Genomic DNA, 16,857 nt, shown 5'->3' with positions numbered 1-16,857 from the left:
ACGTCTTTGGAGTGTGGGAGGAAACTGAAGTTCTCGGAGAAAACCCACTCAGATCACGGGGAGAGCGTACAAACTCCGTACAGACAGAACCCGTAGTCCTATTAAATCTTTCCCTTCTCACGTTAAACCTATGTTCCCTACTTCCTGATTCCTCTACCCCGACAAAAATACTGTGTGTTCACCATATCTATTTCCCTCATTATTTTACACACCTCTATACGATTATCCCTCAGCCTCCTGCGCTCTAAGGAATAGAGTCCTAGCCTGCCCAACATCTTCCTGTAGCTCAGGCCCTCGAGTCCTGGTAACATTCTCATGAATTCTTTCTGCACCCTTTCAAATTTAATGGCATCTTTCCTATAACAGATTGATCAAAATTAAACACAATACTCCAAGTGCTTCATCAATGTCTTGTATAACTGTAACATAACATCCTAACTTCCATATACAATATCCTGACTCATGAAGAGCAATGGACCAAAACCTTTGGTTAAAAACTGTGCATTCACCCAATCTATTCACCTATTCACCTTGTGATTTTATACCTAGCTACTCTTGATTAGGAAGATCGTGATCACTCTTGATTGACTACTAGATCATTCTTGTTAGTAAAGGTGATTCTTGATTAGCAAGGGTGTCAGGAGTTATGGGGAGAAGGCAGGAGAATGGGGTTGAGAGGGAGGGACAGATCAGCCATCATTGAATGACGGGGTAGACTTGATGGGCCGATTGGCCTAATTCTGCTCCTATAACTTATGTACCCCATCAGCCTCCTGCACTCCAAGGAATGAAGTCCGTGAGGAAACAAAAGTGATTGTACTCCTGGATGAACATTGCGAGAAGGAAGGAAATGAGGACGGGAGGCGAGAGGGAGGGATAAACTGACCGTGGCTGGTCCGCCATCGAGCTGCCTCCCTCCATGGTTTGACACAATGATACCTTGGACACCATGTTCTACGGCCAGCTCTGCGTCTTCCTTGGTTAGGATGCCCTTGATGATTATGGGCAGGCGGGTCAGTGAACGAAGCCAGTAGATGTCTTTCCAAGTGATTGATGGGTCAAGAGAATTGGCTGGCACCCCGTACACCTCAGCTCCATTAAGTTCCTGCTGGGTTAAAGATTAAGCACGTAAGCACATTATATGGATGAGAAACTAGAACGTCATTGTAGTTGAGGCTTGGAGGAGAGGTGTGTTCTGCCTCACTGTTTTAAATCTCCTCCTTCAATCTCCGTCTTCGATCACTAAAGATCAGTGATATTATTGCTGGATTCTAAACGGGATCTGTGGACACCATTTAATTTTCAGCGGGTCAGGCAGCATCTGTGGAGGGAATGGACAGGCAACCTTTTGGTCAGGACACTTTTTCAGACTGATTATGGATTGATTGATTAAAAGATACTACATGGAAAAGGCACTTTGGCCCATTGAGTCCACCCTAACCATTAATCTATGGGCACTCTAGGGCAATTTGCTGATTAGTTTAGTTTAGAGATACAGCAACAGTATACAGAAATGTGCCTTTCAGCCACCGAGTCCATGCCAACCATTGATCATCTGTTCACACTTGCTCCATGTTATCCAATTTTCCATCTACTCCCTACTCACCAGGGGCTATCTTACAGAGGCCAGTTAACTTACAAACCCGAAGATAGACACAGCAAGCTGGAGTAACTCAGTGGGACAGGCAGCATCTCTGGAGAGAAGGAATGGGTGACGTTTTGGGTCGAGACCTTTTTTCTGACTCGCACGTCTTTGGGATGTGGAGCACCCGGAGGAAAACAAGCCGTCACAGGGAGAATGTGCCAACTCCACACAGACAGCACCTGAGATCAGGATCAAACCCGGGTCTTTGACACTGTGAGGCAGTTCCCTCCACACTATACTCCAATCAGCCTGAAGACCCAAAACGTCATCAGTCCATTCCCTCCCTGACCCCGAGTTCCTCCAGCACTTTGTGCTTTGCCTAACATTACAGCATCTGCAGTTCCTTGTGTCTGATTCTATATCAATATTACTTTTGTTGAACAAAAAGTAGTTTTTAAACAAAAATCACTATAGTTTAAAATGATGGGTTTTAAGCCATGTTCATGACGGCTTTTAACTGCTGAACGGTGTTTAAATTGTAATACATAATAATGAATTACATGTCAAGGGGCGTAAAAACGCACAAACATAATGAAGCACGTATAGCTAAAGGATTTGAGGATAAGAGCAGGGAGGTTCTACTGCAGTTGTACAGGGTCTTGGTGAGACCACACATGGAGTATTGCGTACAGTTTTGGTCTCCAAATCTGAGGAAAGACATTCTTGCCATAGAGGGAGTACAGAGAAGGTTCACCAGACTGATTCCTGGGATGGCAGGACTTTCATATGAAGAAAGACTGGATAGACTCGGATTGTACTCGCTAGAATTTAGAAGATTGAGGGGGGATCTTATAGAAACTTACAAAATTCTTAAGGGGTTGGACAGGCTAGATGCAGGAAGATTGTTCCCGATGTTGGGGAAGTCCAGAACAAGGGGTCACAGTTTAAGGATAAGGGGGAAGTCTTTTAGGACCGAGATGAGAAAAACATTTTTCACACAGAGAGTGGTGAATCTCTGGAATTCTCTGCCGCAGAAGGTAGTTGAGGCCAGTTCATTGGCTATATTTAAGAGGGAGTTAGATGTGGCCCTGGTGGCTAAAGGTATCAGGGGGTATGGAGAGAAGGCAGGTACAGGATACTGAGTTGGATGATCAGCCATGATCATATTGAATGGCGGTGCAGGCTCGAAGGGCCGAATGGCCTACTCCTGCACCTATTTTCTATGTTTCTATGTAAAATAATAAGTAGGGCCAGTATGCACTGGCAAGTTCAGTATGTTCATTCAGCTTAGAATTATGATCAACAGAAATGGAAAATTAGACTCAAAACTATGGAGAAAACCAGCCAACTGCTTCTTATACCTAAGGATAATGACAAATGAACCAATGATAATTTGTCTGACAGATCGTTTTCATTGGGGTTGATACAGCAGGGAAATAGGCTCTTCGCCCATCCCATCCATGCTGACCCAGATGCACTATCTAAACTAGTCCCATTTGCCCGCGTTTGGCCCATATCCCTTGAGACCTTTCCTATCTGTGTACCTGTCCAAATGTCTTTTAAATGATAACAATAAGACACTCAGCGGCTCAGACATGTTGGGAGTCGGCGGCCACAGCGCTCCGGAGTTTACCGCACGGCGACCCGGTAAGGCATTGCCCGCTCCACGTTGGTATCCCAGCGCTGCGAAGCCGCCGACTCCCAACATCGCGGAGCTGGGGCTGCGGGCGTCCGGCTGCGGGCCGCGCTGGATTTGGAGCGCCGCGCAGCCAGGGGTAGAGTTGCCGGGGTCGGAGCTACAACCGGCGCAGCCCCAGCTCCGCGATGTTGGGAGTCGGCGGCCACAGCGCTCCGGAGCTTACTGCACGGCGACCCGGTAAGGCATTGCCCGCTCCCCGCCTCTCCGACCAGGTAGGGGACTAAGAATTAAAGTTTCCCCCTTCACCCCCCCCCCCACCCCTTCACATAAAAGCCTTCCAAACTAACTGACTAACATTTATGCAATGATTCCCCGGTCTCCGGGGAGGAGGCAGCCGCTCCAGACTTTTCAAGCCGCCCGCGCTACCTACCTAATCTACGCTAAAAATCTTCCATTCGGAAATCCGAAAAATTCCGAAATCCGACAAGTTTCTGGTCCCAAGGCTTTCGGATAAAAGGTTGTGCACCTGTACCTCCTCTGGCAACTCGTTCCATATACCCACCACCCTCTGTGTAAAAAGATTGCCCCTCATATTCTTATTTCATCTTTCCCCTCTCACCGTAAACCTATGTCCTCGGGTTCTTGATTCGCCCTATCTATTCCTCACATGATTATACATCTCTATAAGGTCACCCTCATCATCCTGCACTCCACGGATTAAAGTACTAGCTGGCCGAACCTCTCCTTATAGTTGAGGCCCTCAAGTCCTGGCAACATCCTTGTAAATCCTCTCTGCACCCTTTCCAGCTTAACGGCATCTTTATCATATATCAGGTTGACCAGAACTGTGTACAATACTCCAAGCGCATCGTTGCTAATAGATAGAAAGATGAAGTGACTTTAAACTTGAAAGATACAGCACGAAAGCAGGCCTAGCGAGTCTGCGCCCACCAGGAATCACCCCGTACACTAACACTATCCTACACACTAGGACCAATTCTATAAGTTACCAAAGCCAATGAACCTACAAAACTGTACGTCTTTGGAGCGTGTGAGGAAACAGGAGCACACAGAGAAAACCTACGCGGTCACAGGTAGAACGTGCAAACTCTGTACAGACAGCACCCCTAGTCAGAATCGAACCTGGGTCTCTGGTGCTGTGAAGCAGCATGTCTACCGCTGTGCCATCGTGCTGCCCCATAATGCTGCAGGAACTCAGCTGGTCAGGCACCTTCCATCCAAGGCTGATATCAGAGACGTTTATGATATATCTCGAACATTCATACCTCAAAAATGCCGTCAAAGTTTTTGACTTTGAGGTGTGGTGGCAGTTTAAAGTTGTTCCTGATGTCATTTCTCCTCTTGCCGGTGTAGGGCACATCCACTGTTAGGACAATGGCCTTGTATCCATGTGCCTCCACCCGATGTATCAACTGCTCAGAAAGCTTACGGTTCCGGTAGACATAGAGTTGGAACCAGCGAAACCCATTTGGAGCTGCAGCTGAAATCTCCTCCACAGAACAGGTGGCGTATGTGCTGGCAATGTAACAAGTATTCATGGCTTCCGCAGCTGAAAATACAAACATCTGCATTTAAATACATATAGTGCTGGAGTAACTCAACGGGTCGTGCAGCATCCCTGGAGAACATGGATAGATGACGTTCTGGGTTTTGGGTCGGGAACCTTCTTCAGACTGATTGTGGAGGGGGAGAAAGCTGGTAGAGAGGTGGGGGCAGGACAAAGCCTGGTGGGTGATAGGTGGATACAGGTGAGGGAGTTTTCATAACCATATGGTTGGACATGATAGGCCAAAGGCCCTGTGCTGTACTAGTCTAGTCCAGTACGTTCTAATCGAGTCTAGTATGTTCTAGTCTAGGCTTATTGCTAATATAATTGTTTCCCTGGAAAGCATTATGCCCAAATTTGTCAAATACTTATTCCAGGGTCCCGTGTGCACATAGATTCATAGTCATAGGTGTGGAAATAGGCCCTTCGGCCCAACCTGCCCAACCTGCCCACAAGCCTGTTCCATACACCCACAAACGTTTGTGTGATTCCTATTAAATCTTTTCCCATTCACCTTAAACCTATGTCCTCTGGTCCTCGATTCTCTCACTCTGGGCAAGAGATTCTGTGCAGATATTATTAGTTTCAGTTTTAGAGATACAGCGTGGAAACAGGCTCTTCGGCCCACCGAGTCCACGCCGACCATCTATCCACTGTCCACTAGTTCTATTCTACACACTAGGGACAATTTACAGATGCTAATTAACCTACAAACACTGCATGTCTTTGGGACGTAGCAGGAATCCAGAGTAAACCCACGTAGTCACAGAGAGAACGCACAAGCTCCACACAGACAGCACCCTTAGTCAGGATCGAACCCAGGTCTCTGGCGTTGTGAATGAGGCAGCAGCTCTACTGCCGCACCACCGTACGATTTCCCATGCACATGTATAATTTGAGGGCATGGTGTCATGAATGCCTTGTACAATCATTGACACCTTGTCACCATGGCAGCGGGTGGGAAAATATGCTGCTCCATCATTATCCTTGCCAAGGGAATTAAAGGGAAATAATAATATCCATGCATCCATTCATATCAACATCATTCACCCTTCATAATGGTGGATTCCCCCAACCCTTGGAATGTATAACTTAGGGGTGGTGCGGTGGTACAGCTGTAGAATTGCTGCGTCACAGTGCCAGAGACCACCTGGGTTAGATCCTAACTACGAGTGCTGCCTGTACACAGTTTGTATGTTTACCCCGTGTCCTGCGTGGGTTTTCTCCGGGTGCTCCGGTTCCCCCACTCTCCAAAGACGTACAGGTTTGTAGGTTACTTGGCTACAGTAAAAATGATGCATTGTCCTAAGTGTGTAGGATAGTGCTAGTGTACTATCGGCCACTGGTCAGTGCGGACTCGGTGGGCCGAAGGGTCTGTTTCTGCGCTGTATCTCTAAAGACAAAACTAAACTGGTGGGTCAAGGCGAGAGGGAAAGATTCACATCATTGTCTGCCTGGGTTGTAGGAAACCACAAACCTAATATCTCGTCGACTAATAATATAAACAAGATCAGACATCCAAAAAGTACAAGTCATTGAGTTATACAGCACGGAAACAAGCCCTTCGACCGACAAAGATGCCCCATCTACACTTGTCCCACATGCCCGCATTTGGTCCATATCCTTTGAAACCTTTCCTATCCATGTACTTGTCCAAATGTCTTTTAAATGCCATAATAGTACCTTTTGTTATAGTCCCTGCCTCAACTACCTCCTCTGGCAGCTCGTTCCATATGCCTCCCACCCTCCGTGTGGAAAAAGTTGCTCCTCAGGTTCCAAGTAAATCTTTCCCCTCTCACCTTAAACCTATGTTCTCTGGTTCTTGATTCCGCTACTCTGGGCAAAAAGCACTTCATAAAGCCTCAGCATGTTTCAGGCACTTAAAGAGTCAAGCTTCATGGTATTAAGAGTATTTCACGATACGGTGGCGTAGTATTGAAATCAAGTGAGTAGCTAGGTTTGTAATGGGATTATCTGTAAGGACATACCACGAGCTGTGCTCATCTCTCCATCATGCCAGGCCATGCAGTGAAAGGCAGTGGGTGCGATCCCAATGGGAAAACTGATCTCCGTGCCTTGCATGGTCGTCCTTGTGTCCGTCACTGAAACATCTCGCAGCATCCGTGGGCGAAGACGGATCCTGCAAATTCACCAAACGTTTGAAATCAAATTACAATTCTTTTTCCCTCCAGAGAGAGTACAGAGGAAGATTTACTAGAATGTTGCCTGGGTTTCAGCAACTAAGTTACAGAGAAAGGTTGAACAAGTTAGGGCTTTATTCTTTGGAGCGCAGAAGGTTAAGGGGGGACTTGATAGAGGTCTTTAAAATGATGAGAGGGATAGACAGAGTTGACGTGGATAAGCTTTTCCCACTGAGAGTAGGGAAGATTCAAACAAGGGGACATGACTTGAGAATTAAGGGACTGAAGTTTAGGGGTAACATGAGGGGGAACTTCTTTACTCAGAGAGTGGTGGCTGTGTGGAATGAGCTTCCAGTGAAGGTGGTGGAGGCAGGTTCGTTTTTATCATTTAAAAATAAATTGGATAGTTATATGGACGGGAAAGGAATGGAGGGTTATGGTCTGAGCGCAGGTATATGTAGGAGACCCAGGACCGTTGGAGACAGCGGTGGAGGGTCAGAGCGGTGAGGGCTTGAATCGGGCACGGGGCTTGTTCTCGCGGAGACCCAGGACCGTTGGAGACAGCGGTGGAGGGTCAGAGCGGTGAGGGCTTGAATCGGGCACGGGGCTTGTTCTCGCGGAGACCCAGGACCGTTGGAGACAGCGGTGGAGGGTCAGAGCGGTGAGGGCTTGAATCGGGCACGGGGCTTGTTCTCGCGGAGACCCAGGACCGTTGGAGACAGCGGTGGAGGGTCAGAGCGGTGAGGGCTTGAATCGGGCACGGGGCTTGTTCTCGCGGAGACCCAGGACCGTTGGAGACAGCGGTGGAGGGTCAGAGCGGTGAGGGCTTGAATCGGGCACGGGGCTTGTTCTCGCGGAGACCCAGGACCGTTGGAGACAGCGGTGGAGGGTCAGAGCGGTGAGGGCTTGAATCGGGCACGGGGCTTGTTCTCGCGGAGACCCAGGACCGTTGGAGACAGCGGTGGAGGGTCAGAGCGGTGAGGGCTTGAATCGGGCACGGGGCTTGTTCTCGCGGAGACCCAGGACCGTTGGAGACAGCGGTGGAGGGTCAGAGCGGTGAGGGCTTGAATCGGGCACGGGGCTTGTTCTCGCGGAGACCCAGGACCGTTGGAGACAGCGGTGGAGGGTCAGAGCGGTGAGGGCTTGAATCGGGCACGGGGCTTGTTCTCGCGGAGACCCAGGACCGTTGGAGACAGCGGTGGAGGGTCAGAGCGGTGAGGGCTTGAATCGGGCACGGGGCTTGTTCTCGCGGAGACCCAGGACCGTTGGAGACAGCGGTGGAGGGTCAGAGCGGTGAGGGCTTGAATCGGGCACGGGGCTTGTTCTCGCGGAGACCCAGGACCGTTGGAGACAGCGGTGGAGGGTCAGAGCGGTGAGGGCTTGAATCGGGCACGGGGCTTGTTCTCGCGGAGACCCAGGACCGTTGGAGACAGCGGTGGAGGGTCAGAGCGGTGAGGGCTTGAATCGGGCACGGGGCTTGTTCTCGCGGAGACCCAGGACCGTTGGAGACAGCGGTGGAGGGTCAGAGCGGTGAGGGCTTGAATCGGGCACGGGGCTTGTTCTCGCGGAGACCCAGGACCGTTGGAGACAGCGGTGGAGGGTCAGAGCGGTGAGGGCTTGAATCGGGCACGGGGCTTGTTCTCGCGGAGACCCAGGACCGTTGGAGACAGCGGTGGAGGGTCAGAGCGGTGAGGGCTTGAATCGGGCACGGGGCTTGTTCTCGCGGAGACCCAGGACCGTTGGAGACAGCGGTGGAGGGTCAGAGCGGTGAGGGCTTGAATCGGGCACGGGGCTTGTTCTCGCGGAGACCCAGGACCGTTGGAGACAGCGGTGGAGGGTCAGAGCGGTGAGGGCTTGAATCGGGCACGGGGCTTGTTCTCGCGGAGACCCAGGACCGTTGGAGACAGCGGTGGAGGGTCAGAGCGGTGAGGGCTTGAATCGGGCACGGGGCTTGTTCTCGCGGAGACCCAGGACCGTTGGAGACAGCGGTGGAGGGTCAGAGCGGTGAGGGCTTGAATCGGGCACGGGGCTTGTTCTCGCGGAGACCCAGGACCGTTGGAGACAGCGGTGGAGGGTCAGAGCGGTGAGGGCTTGAATCGGGCACGGGGCTTGTTCTCGCGGAGACCCAGGACCGTTGGAGACAGCGGTGGAGGGTCAGAGCGGTGAGGGCTTGAATCGGGCACGGGGCTTGTTCTCGCGGAGACCCAGGACCGTTGGAGACAGCGGTGGAGGGTCAGAGCGGTGAGGGCTTGAATCGGGCACGGGGCTTGTTCTCGCGGAGACCCAGGACCGTTGGAGACAGCGGTGGAGGGTCAGAGCGGTGAGGGCTTGAATCGGGCACGGGGCTTGTTCTCGCGGAGACCCAGGACCGTTGGAGACAGCGGTGGAGGGTCAGAGCGGTGAGGGCTTGAATCGGGCACGGGGCTTGTTCTCGCGGAGACCCAGGACCGTTGGAGACAGCGGTGGAGGGTCAGAGCGGTGAGGGCTTGAATCGGGCACGGGGCTTGTTCTCGCGGAGACCCAGGACCGTTGGAGACAGCGGTGGAGGGTCAGAGCGGTGAGGGCTTGAATCGGGCACGGGGCTTGTTCTCGCGGAGACCCAGGACCGTTGGAGACAGCGGTGGAGGGTCAGAGCGGTGAGGGCTTGAATCGGGCACGGGGCTTGTTCTCGCGGAGACCCAGGACCGTTGGAGACAGCGGTGGAGGGTCAGAGCGGTGAGGGCTTGAATCGGGCACGGGGCTTGTTCTCGCGGAGACCCAGGACCGTTGGAGACAGCGGTGGAGGGTCAGAGCGGTGAGGGCTTGAATCGGGCACGGGGCTTGTTCTCGCGGAGACCCAGGACCGTTGGAGACAGCGGTGGAGGGTCAGAGCGGTGAGGGCTTGAATCGGGCACGGGGCTTGTTCTCGCGGAGACCCAGGACCGTTGGAGACAGCGGTGGAGGGTCAGAGCGGTGAGGGCTTGAATCGGGCACGGGGCTTGTTCTCGCGGAGACCCAGGACCGTTGGAGACAGCGGTGGAGGGTCAGAGCGGTGAGGGCTTGAATCGGGCACGGGGCTTGTTCTCGCGGAGACCCAGGACCGTTGGAGACAGCGGTGGAGGGTCAGAGCGGTGAGGGCTTGAATCGGGCACGGGGCTTGTTCTCGCGGAGACCCAGGACCGTTGGAGACAGCGGTGGAGGGTCAGAGCGGTGAGGGCTTGAATCGGGCACGGGGCTTGTTCTCGCGGAGACCCAGGACCGTTGGAGACAGCGGTGGAGGGTCAGAGCGGTGAGGGCTTGAATCGGGCACGGGGCTTGTTCTCGCGGAGACCCAGGACCGTTGGAGACAGCGGTGGAGGGTCAGAGCGGTGAGGGCTTGAATCGGGCACGGGGCTTGTTCTCGCGGAGACCCAGGACCGTTGGAGACAGCGGTGGAGGGTCAGAGCGGTGAGGGCTTGAATCGGGCACGGGGCTTGTTCTCGCGGAGACCCAGGACCGTTGGAGACAGCGGTGGAGGGTCAGAGCTTACCAAATCCCGTAACGTTCCACACTCCATAGGGAGGGTTTGTGGGGAAGCCGCTGATTGGTGGGAGCAGACTAGAGGAAGCAGCTGATTGGGTGCAACCTCAGGTTAGCATTTCTGCTTTTTGGTTAAAGGTACAGTGATTTAGTAAGGGTACAGTGAGCTAAGGAGGCTAGGGAAGCGGAAAATCAAAATGTGACAGGAGGATCCAGAATGTGTGAAGATAAAGCTCTAGATGTAAAAGGGGCAAAAACGGAAAGGAAGGGTAGTAAAAATCATCTGAAAGTGCTTTATCTAAATGCGCGGAGTATTCAAAATAAGATAAATGAATTAACGGTGCAATTAAGTATATATAGTTATGATATCGTGGCCATTACGGAGACATGGCTGCAAGGGGATCAGGACTGGGAGTTAAATATAGAGGGGTACTCGACAATTAGAAAAGATAGACAGGAAAGAAAGGGAGGAGGGGTGGCCCTTTTAATAAGGGAGGGAATAACGGCAATGGAGAGGAAGGATATTGCGTTGAAGGATCAGGATAGTGAAACAGCTTGGGTACAGATAGAGAATAACAAAGGGAAAAAAACACTAGTGGGTGTAATTTATAGACCTCCAAATAGCTGTGACGCTGTTAGTCAGAACATAAATCTGCAAATAGTTGACGCATGTAACAAGGGACCTGCTGTAATCATGGGGGACTTCAATTTTCATATTAATTGGGCAGACCAAACTGGGCAGGGTAGACTAGAGGAAGAGTTTATAGAATGTATTAGAGACGGGTTCCTAGAACAGTATGTCACGGAACCGACAAGGGGGGAGGCAATCTTAGATCTGGTCCTGTGTAATGAAGCAGGATTAATTAAAAATGTCATAGTTAGGGACTCGTTGGGAACAAGTGACCACAATATGGTCGAATTCCATATTCAGATAGAAGGGGAGCAGGTTGAAACTCAGGCTAGGGTGCTTAGTCTAAATAAGGGGGATTATGAAGGTATGAGGACTGAGCTGATCAAAGTTGACTGGGATAGCAGACTCAAGAATCAGACGGTACATGAGCAGTGGTGTACGTTTAAAGGTCTACTGTATAACCTTCAAGATAAATTTATTCCTATGAAGAAAAAAAGGGGTAAGGGTAAGAACAGTCAGCCATGGCTCAGTAAAGCTATAAAGGATAGTATTCGGCTGAAGGCAAGGGCATACAAGGTAGCCAGAGGTAGTGGGAGGGTAGAGGATTGGGAAGCATTTAAAGGTCAGCAAAAAGTAACTAAGAGATTAATTAAGACGGGGAAAATAGGCTATGAAAGGGATTTAGCGAACAACATAAAAACTAATAGTAAGAGTTTTTATAGCTATATAAGAAGAAAAAGGGTGGTTAAGGTGAACGTTGGTCCATTGGAGGGTGAGACTGGGGAGTTGTTGGTGGGGAACATGGAAATGGCAAAGGCATTAAACGAGTATTTTGTATCAGTCTTCACCATAGAAGACACAAAAATATTCCAACGCTGGATAAACAGGAGGCGGTAGGAATGGAGGAGCTAAATACTATTAAGATCACCAAGGAGGTGGTATTAGGGAAATTAATGGGACTGAAGGAGGATAAATCCCCTGGACCTGATGGATTACATCCAAGGGTCTTGAGGGAGATAGCAGTGGGGATTGTGGATGCATTGGTGATAATTTTCCAAAACTCCCTGGAGGCAGGAACGGTCCCAGTGGATTGGAAAATGGCCAATGTAACACCTATATTTAAAAAAGGAAGTAAACAGAAGGCGGGTAACTATAGACCGGTTAGTCTAACATCGGTGGTGGGTAAAATGTTGGAGACAATTATTAAAGAATCACTAACGGGCCACTTGGATAAACATGACTTCATCAGACAGAACCAGCATGGTTTTGTGAAGGGGAAGTCGTGTTTAACGAATCTGCTCGAATTCTTTGAGGAAGTAACAAGCCGAGTGGATAAAGGGGAACCGGTGGATGTGGTATACTTGGACTTCCAAAAGGCTTTTGACAAGGTGCCACATAAGAGACTATTGCTAAAAATAAAAAATTGTGGGATTGGGGGTAATATATTAGCATGGGTAGAGGATTGGCTAACGAATAGGAAGCAGAGAGTGGGGATAAATGGTTCATACTCGGGATGGCAACCGGTAACTAGCGGGGTTCCGCAAGGGTCGGTGCTGGGACCACAGTTGTTCACAATTTATATAAATGATTTGGAGGAGGGAACCAAGTGTAATATATCAAAATTTGCGGACGATACGAAAATGGGAGGGAAAGTAGGGGATGAGGAGGATAGGAAGAGTCTGCAAAAGGATATAGATAAGCTAGGTGAGTGGGCAACAACTTGGCAGATGAAATTTAATACTAATAAATGTGAGGTCATTCACTTTGGGGAAAAAAATGATAGGGCAAGTTATTTTCTAAATGAGGAGGAGCTGCGTTGTAATGCAACGCAAAGGGATCTAGGGGTATTAGTACATGAATCACTAAAAGTCAGTATGCAGGTGCAGCAAGCAATCAGGAAGGCCAATGGAGTTTTGGCCTTTATTGCTAGGGGGATTGAGTATAAAAACACGGAGGTCTTGCTGCAGCTGTACACGGTATTAGTGAGACCACATTTGGAATACTGTGTACAGTTCTGGGGTCCATACTTAAGAAAGGATGTACTAGCCCTGGAGGCAGTGCAGCGAAGGTTTACAAGATTAATTCCTGCAATGAGGGGATTGACATATGAGGAAAGGTTAAGTAAGCTGGGACTCTACTCTTTGGAGTTTAGAAGAATGAGAGGCGATCTCATTGAAACGTATAAGATCGTGAGGGGCCTTGATCGGGTGGATGCACCGAGGATGTTCCCAATGATCGGGGAGGCTAGAACTAGGGGACATAGTTGCAGAGTGAGGGGGGGCTCTTTTAAAACTGAGATGAGGAAGAACTTCTTCACCCAGAGGGTGGTTAGTTTGTGGAATTCACTGCCCCAGGGAGCAGTGGAAGCAGAAACGTTAAATATATTTAAGTCAAAAATAGATGTTTTTTTAGCTGCCAAGGGGATAGAGGGCTACGGGGAGAGGGCAGGGATATGGACCTAGGTATGGTTAGTATAGTAGACCTGAGTGATCTCCTGGACAAGTGTCGATCGCCTGGATTGGGGTCGGAGAGGAATTTCCCGGATTTTTTTCCCGAATTGGACCTGGGTTTTTATCCGGTTTTTTGCCTCCCCCAGGAGATCACGCGGTTCTTGGGGTGGAGAGGGGTGATAGCGGTATAAAGGGGAGGGTAGTGTCTTGTGTTCTGTGTCTTGTGTCTACTGTTTGTGGGTAAGTGTGTCTGTTTAGTGTTCAGCCATGAGTGAATGGCGGTGCGGGCTCGACGGACCTGGTGGTCTACTCTCGCACCTACTTTCTATGATTCTATATGGGACTAGGGGAGAATACGTGTTCGGCACGGACTAGAAGGGTCGAGATGGCCTGTTTCCATGCTGTAATTGTTATATGGTTATATGGTTATATAAACAAATGCTTTTAGTTCAGAGATGCAGTGTGGAAACAGGCCCTTCGGCCCACCGAGTCCATGCCGACCAGCAATAATCAGCACACTAGTTCTAACCTATACACTAGGGACAATTTACAGAGGCCAATTACCCTACAAACCTGGACATCTTCGGGATGTGGGAGGAAACTGGAGGGCCCGGACAAAAGCAGGTGACGGGGAGAGTGTACAAACTAGGTACACACAGCACCCACAGTCAGGATTGAATCCAGGTCTCTGTCGCTGTGAGGCAGCAGTTCTACCGCTGTGCCACTGTGCTGCCACGTGAACCACCATATTTATCATTTTAAATATCATATGAAAAACTCATTCAAAGCAAAGTGGGGAAAACTATTTTTTTCTCATGCCATGAAATATATGTGACGGTATCGGACATGTCCTTAATTTGAAAGAGACAGTATGAAAACAGGCCCTTCCGAATATCGAGTCCACACCGACCATTAGTTCTATGTTATCCCACATTCTCATCCATCCCTACACTCTAGGAGTAATTTACAAAGGCCAATTAACCTACAAACCCGCACCTCTTTGGGATGTGGGAGGAAACCGGAGTAATAGATCAAATTTTCGGATCCTGTTATATTAAAGCCACAGAAAGGACACATCAAATGGCATTATAAATTTTAAAATGGTCTATGAATAAAAAGTTTGGTTTTACTAAAGCAGAAAAGAGAAAGGAAATTTAATGTTTAAGAAGGAACTGCAGATGCTGGAAAATCGAAGGTAGAGAAAAATGCTGGAGAAACTCAGTGGGTGAGGCAGCATCTATGGAGCAAAGGAAATAGGCAACGTTTCGGGCCGAAACCCTTCTTCAGACTTACATTTAAGGAGATTAAATGGACATTATCTGAATGGTGGCCAATTAGGAAAAGGGGAGATGCAACGAGACCTGGGTGTCATGGTACACCAATCATTGAAAGTAGGCATGCAGGTGCAGCAGGCAGTGAGGAAAGCGAATGGTATGTTAGCATTCATAGCAAAAGGATTTGAGTATAGGAGCAGGGAGGTTCTACTGCAGTTGTACAGGGTCTTGGTGAGACCACACCTGGAGTATTGCGTACAGTTTTGGTCTCCTAACGTCAGCGTAAAAGAGGAAGGATCTGTGTTAGGTCCTGGAGGGAGTTGAGGGAGTACAGAGAAGGTTCACCAGACTGATTCCTGGGATGTCAGGACTTTCATATGAAGAAAGACTGATAGACTCGGCTTGTACTCGCTAGAATTTAGAAGATTGAGGGGGGATCTTATAGAAACATTTACGAAATTCTTAAGGGGTTGGACAGCTTAGATGCAGGAAGATTGTCCCCGATGTTGGGGAAGTCCAGAACAAGGTGTCACAGTTTAAGGATAAAGGGGAAATCTTTTAGGACTGAGATGAGAAAAACATTTTTTACACAGAGAGTGGTGAATCTCTGGAATTCTCTGCCACAGAATGTAGTTGAGGCCAGTTCATTGGCTATATTTAAGAGGGAGTTAGATGTGGCCCTTGTGGCTAAATAGATCAGGGGGTATGGAGAGAAGGCAGGTACAGGATACTGAGTTGGATGATCAGCCATGATCATATTGAATGGCGGTGCAGGCTCGAAGGACCGAATGGCCTACTCCTGCACCTATTTTCTATGTTTCTATTACATCTTCAAGATTCTGTGAAATTAGTGTTTTGCCACACTGATGCAAGATCAAAGGCCTATATCTCTGGCAATTCTTTTGTTAAAATTAACGTCCAAATCACTGGACTTAATTGCAATGTGCTGGAGTAATTCAGCGTGTCAGGAATTATGGGGTGAAGGCAGGAGAATGTAGTTGGGAGGGAAAGATTGATCAGCCAAACTTGAATAGTGGTGTAGACTTGATGGGCCATATGACCTAATTCTGGTCCTAGAACTGATGTATAGACACAAAATGCTGGAGTAACTCAGCGGGGCAGGCAGCATCTCTGGAGAGAAGGAATGGGTGACGTTTCGGGTCACACCCATTCTTCAGACTGAGAGCCACAGGAAACGGAAAGGAGAGATATAGACGATGATGTAGATAGAAATAGGACAAATGTATGAAGGATATGCAATAAAGTAACAATGATAAAGGAAACAGGTCATTTTAGCTGTTGCTAGGTAAGAACGAGAAGCTGGTGTGACTTGGATGGGGAGGGATAGAGAGAGAGGGAATGCAGGGAATACTTGAAGTGAGAGAAATCAATATTCATACCACTGGTTGTAAGCTGCCCAAGCAAACTATGCTGTTCCTCCAATTTGCGTTTAGCCTCACTCTGACAACGGTGGAGGCTTAGGACAGAAAGGTCAGTGTGGGAATGGGAAAGAGAATTAAAGTGTTTAGCAACCGGGAGATCAGGTCTACCTGGCAGACTGAGCGAAGGTGTTCAGCGAAACGATCGCCCAGTCTACGTTTGGTCTCACCGATGTATAAGAGTCCACATCTTGAACAACAAATACAGTAGATGAGGTTGCAAGTGAATCTCTGCCTAACCTAACCTACTGTAAGAACTTATGGGTCAGGCATATTCCCTAAAGAACATGGACAGGTTTCGGGTCAGGACCCATCTTCTTGAATCAGAATAAGGGTCCCGATCCAAGATATCACATATCCATGTTCTCCAGAGCTGCTGTCTGGATTACCCCTGCACTTGAGGACCAGAGGACATAGGTTCAAGGTGAAGGGGAAAAGATCTAATAGGAATCCGAGCCCTTTTCACACAAAGTAGGTATGTTACAAAACTTACCTTCAGCGGCGCTGCAATTCCGCCACTGGCCGTGTGCGCGATTTTGGCGCGTTTGAGAGGGGGGGGGTTATAACGGGTTTTTTTCCCGACCTGGTCCTGAATTATATTTGTTGGAGTGCAAGGTGTTGCTAAAGAATCGT

General features: G+C 49.2%; 1 protein-coding gene across 9 annotated transcripts in view; it reads right to left on the bottom strand.

Moving 5' to 3' along the window:
- hao2 (hydroxyacid oxidase 2) overlaps nucleotides 1–16,857 on the bottom strand; it is a 53,132-nt gene that overhangs the window by 10,312 nt on the left and 25,963 nt on the right. For 7 of the 9 annotated variants that reach the window (XM_033033459.1, XM_033033452.1, XM_033033458.1 and 4 more), the window contains 3 exons: nucleotides 6,780–6,931; nucleotides 4,511–4,794; nucleotides 887–1,108 (listed from right to left, as the gene is read on the bottom strand). In XM_033033459.1, coding sequence (XP_032889350.1) covers nucleotides 887–1,108; nucleotides 4,511–4,794; nucleotides 6,780–6,931 — 658 coding nt within the window. The remainder of the gene's footprint in view (nucleotides 1–886; nucleotides 1,109–4,510; nucleotides 4,795–6,779; nucleotides 6,932–16,857) is intronic. The other 2 variants (XM_033033453.1, XM_033033461.1) reach the window with 2 other exon arrangements.

Source organism: Amblyraja radiata, chromosome 14 (assembly GCF_010909765.2).
Source record: "Amblyraja radiata isolate CabotCenter1 chromosome 14, sAmbRad1.1.pri, whole genome shotgun sequence".
NCBI lineage: Eukaryota > Metazoa > Chordata > Chondrichthyes > Rajiformes > Rajidae > Amblyraja > Amblyraja radiata.
Note: the sequence above shows the minus strand (reverse complement) of the source record. Positions and strands in the feature narration are given on the sequence as shown.